Below are 4,250 nucleotides of genomic sequence, written 5' to 3'. Positions count from 1 at the left end.
TGAATATGGTATTATTGGTCCTTTTTCCAAAGATATGGTATGAAAAATAATTTTTTGCTTAGAGTCAGAGTCTTGCTCTATCATCCAGCCGGGTGTGCAGTGGCACGATCATAGCTCACTGCAGCTTCAAACTCCTCAGTTCAAGTCTCCTCCCGCCCCAGCCTCCAAAGTAGCTAGAACTACAGGAGTGCACCACCACACTCAGCTAACTTTATTATTATTTTTTGTAGAGGCAGGTCTCAAATTCTTGGCCTCAAGTGGTCCTTCCACCTCAGCCTCCTAAAGCACTGGTATTATAGGCATGACTCACTGCACTTGGTAGAAAATTAATTTTCATTATAAAAATCAGAAAGGAAGAACTTGTTGTTTGATGGCCAATACCCTGAATTTCATTCCAACTTCTGGTTTTCTACATTATATGTAGGTACTAGTGATTTTGTGCCATTTTTATTTCTTCAGATTTTTCCTCTTCTACAATTCTCCCATATGTGTTATTATTTGAAGCCCTGATCACAGCTCTGAATCATTCTGTTCTTTTTTCTCCCCCAACTCTGATTCAAAACTTCTGTAACTCGTTCACTGCAAAGTCTAGAATCTCTCTTGCAAGTGAACTGACCGGGTGGGCCAAATCGCCTTGAAAGGGAAGGATTGTTACAAAGTCAGTATGTTGCTAAGACGTCTTGCTAATTTGCTGTGTAAGCTGCATAGACTGTCAGGAGGTTCTCCTTTCCACTGATGAATTTAGGTGTGTGTTATGACCTGTATCAGTGATTCTATTTGGATTGATTAACGTTGCAATTTTTTATCCATATGAATGTTGCACCTAGTTTTTCCCTGTAATTGGTTAAACAAATGTCTGCTGTTTGCATTTCAACTCTCAGCCAATAACTGCTGGAAGTGATTTAATGCAGCTGGAGAATGACACTAACAATCATTATAGCCTGCAAAGTGTGAAACAATTTCATTGTGCTTTGTGGTCTCTTTAGTCTGAGGACTGATAATGTGCAGCGGATGTGACTTGAAAAAAAGTATTTCATTATAGTTAAACAAATAATGTAAAAGAGGGGTGAGTTCTGGGGCAGCTCCATGCTGTTTATCTGGCATGAGCTTGTTTTTATAAGAATTCACTTCAAGTGTGGAAGGGAAATGCTTTCATCTGAAAGGGATTGCTGTGCTTCATTCCGGTTTCTCCCTCCATCTGATAAAAACTCTTGCTGAGTGACAGCACAGATGTAGCTCATTTGAAACAAATGAAGGAAAAGGAGAAAAGGGATAGGGGTGGAGCCAAGGAGTAGTCAGTCATGTTTCCAAAGTCCCGCGGTTTCCCCTGGTCTTTTCATTCACCCCAGCGGCCCTGGTGTCCCCCTGCAAAGTGCGATGCCCTCGCCCCTGGCCCTACGCCCCTACCTCCCCAGCGAGTTTTCCCCGTCGGTGGACGCCCGGCCCTGCAGCAGTCCCTCAGAGCTCCCTGCGAAGCTGCTTCTGGGGGCCACTCCTCCTCGGGCCCCGCGGCTGCCGCGCCGGCTGGCTTGGTGCTCCATTGACTGGGAGCAGGTGTGCTTGCTGCAGAGGCTGGGAGCCGGAGGGTTTGGCTCGGTGTACAAGGCGACTTACCACGGTGTTCCTGTGGCCATAAAGCAAGTGAACAAGTGCACTAAGAACCGACTAGCATCTCGGCGGAGTTTCTGGGCTGAGCTCAACGTAGCAAGGCTGCGCCACGATAACATCGTGCGCGTGGTGGCTGCCAGCACGCGCACGCCCGCGGGGTCCAACAGCCTAGGGACCATCATCATGGAGTTCGGTGGCAACGTCACTTTACACCAAGTCATCTACGGCGCCGCCGGCCACCCTGAGGGGGACGCGGGGGAGCCTCACTGCAGCACTGGAGGACCGTTAACTTTGGGAAAGTGTCTCAAGTACTCCCTAGATGTTGTGAACGGCCTGCTCTTCCTCCACTCGCAAAGCATTGTGCACTTGGACCTGAAGCCCGCGAACATCTTGATCAGTGAGCAGGATGTCTGTAAAATTAGTGACTTCGGTTGCTCTGAGAAGTTGGAAGATCTGCTGTGCTTCCAGACACCCCTTTACCCCCTAGGAGGCACATACACCCACCGCGCCCCGGAACTCCTGAAAGGAGAGGGAGTGACGCCCAAAGCCGACATTTATTCCTTTGCCATCACTCTCTGGCAAATGACTACCAAGCAGGCGCCCTATTCAGGGGAGCGGCAGCACATACTGTACGCAGTGGTGGCCTACGACCTGCGCCCGTCCCTCTCCGCTGCGGTCTTCCAGGACTCGCTCCCCGGGCAGCGCCTTGGGGACGTCATCCGGCGCTGCTGGAGACCCAGCGCGGCGCAGAGGCCGAGCGCGCGGCTGCTTTTGGTGGATCTCACCTCTTTGAAAGCTGAATTCGGCTGACTGAAAACCTGCGTCAAGATAAGCTTGTGTCTGATTCTGTTTGTTTTTAAAGGAAGTGGAGATGTCGAAGAAAACATATTTGTGGGATGGAGTTTTAGAAAATAAAGTTACTAAAAAACTCCTTTAGTCTCCAATGCTTTTTCCAGGACACATAGCAAAGCCACAAATCTAGTACCTGTTGTCTCAGTACTGTTAGTAACTAATCTTATTCATATAAGATTAGTGTTTGTGCTTTGCCCTCCATTGATAGTATTTCATTTATTCAAATTTGTTACTGATAAAACACTTTGTCCAAAACAGAACTCCACTGCAGAAATGTCAAAATTTTCTATAAATCCATATATATCCCATACCTACCACATAAATTCCAACAATTAACAGTGTACTTGCTCCCACACCAAATCAGTAAAAACTTTTTAAAAAATAAGTAATGCTTTCCTACTACTCCCCCCAGTAAAACTTCTTGTTTGTAATGACCTTCACATATAAAAGTCATACACTGAGGTACATTTACAGTCAAAGGAATTATAAAGGACTTATTGTAATATTTTTAACTTGTGCAATGCAATGAGTAGAGACATTTTACTAAAACACTTCTAAACTGGGTCATTTTTACCTGGTACTGGGACTCAGAAGTAGAAGATAAAGATTATATGATGTGAGGGGAAAATGAAAACCCTGAGGAATCATGAAATTTAACATTTGGATGGAAGAGAACAGACAAATAGAACTAGATTGCCCACTCTAGACATCAAAACAATGGGTGTTGGTACATAGGTTTTAAAGAAGGTGATTGGATTTTGTCATTGGGACAACTTTGACTTTCTTTTAGCAACAGCAGTTTCTGTGCATGGTGGAAGGCAAAGCTGATGCAGTGGCTGGTAGAGGGAATGGCAAAGCCCTGAAGCAGAGGCTGTGCATGCACTGTTAAGGAGGGAGAGGCAGGAACCTTAAAAGGGGGTCAGAGACACAGAAATGTTTTCAGATTTTTTATCTGGTTTCTTTTAGGTTGAAAGAAATAATTTTATTTGTAAAATGAGCCACCAGAGGCAAAGATAATTGATAAAGTTTAGATACTTGTAGAAGGGATGAAGCGTAATACCTAGGGGAAGAGATTATCATCTTGGAGAGAAAGGACATCTCTTCCCAAGATGGGAGCCAAGGGTGGGGGCACAATGGCATTACAGACACATTTACAATAGGAAAAAGGGGACTGGGGAAGCCCACATCTGTTAGCTTCTATTTTTTTCTGTTAAGAGTGGTTGGCCGGGCGCGGTGGCTCAAGCCTGTAATCCCAGCACTTTGGGAGGCCGAGACGGGCGGATCACAAGGTCAGGAGATCGAGACCATCCTGGCTAACACGGTGAAACCCCGTCTCTACTAAAAAATACAAAAAACTAGCCGGGCGCAGTGGCCGGCGCCTGTAGTCCCAGCTACTCGGGAGGCTGAGGCAGGAGAATGGCGTGAACCCGGGTGGCGGAGGTTGCAGTGAGCTGAGATCCGGCCACTGCACTCCAGCCTGGGCGGCAGAGCGAGACTCCGTCTCAAAAAAAAAAAAAAATTCCCTTCTCTGATTATTATTATTTGAGATGGATTCTCATTCCATCACCCAGACTGGAGTGTAGTGGCACGATTTTGGCTCACTGCAACCTCCGCCTCCCCAGTAGCTGGGATTACAGGCACATGCCACCCCACCCAACTAATTTTTGTATTTTTAGTAAAGAGGTTTCACCATGTTGGCCAGGCTGGTCTCGAACTCCTGACCTCAAGTGATCCCCCCCATGTCAGTCTCACAAAGTGCTAGGATTACAGGCTTGAGTCACTGTGCCCGG

General features: G+C 46.5%; 1 protein-coding gene across 1 annotated transcript; it reads left to right on the top strand.

Annotated features, from left to right (window-relative positions):
• Window positions 1-400: 400 nt before the first annotated feature.
• MOS (MOS proto-oncogene, serine/threonine kinase) lies at window positions 401-2,540 on the top strand. Its single transcript, XM_003902770.4, has one exon. The coding sequence runs from the start codon at window positions 1,378-1,380 to the stop codon at window positions 2,416-2,418; it is 1,041 nt and encodes a 346-aa protein (XP_003902819.1). The 5' UTR covers window positions 401-1,377; the 3' UTR covers window positions 2,419-2,540.
• Window positions 2,541-4,250: the final 1,710 nt, after the last annotated feature.

The sequence above is a fragment of the Papio anubis genome, chromosome 8 (assembly GCF_008728515.1).
Source record: "Papio anubis isolate 15944 chromosome 8, Panubis1.0, whole genome shotgun sequence".
Classification (NCBI taxonomy): domain Eukaryota; kingdom Metazoa; phylum Chordata; class Mammalia; order Primates; family Cercopithecidae; genus Papio; species Papio anubis.
This window is presented reverse-complemented; position numbering and strand designations above follow the sequence as displayed.

Excerpts from the sequence above, each read along its gene's own strand:
- MOS (XM_003902770.4), top strand. The coding sequence starts at position 1,378 with ATGCCCTCGCCCCTGGCCCTACGCCCCTACCTCCCCAGCGAGTTTTCC.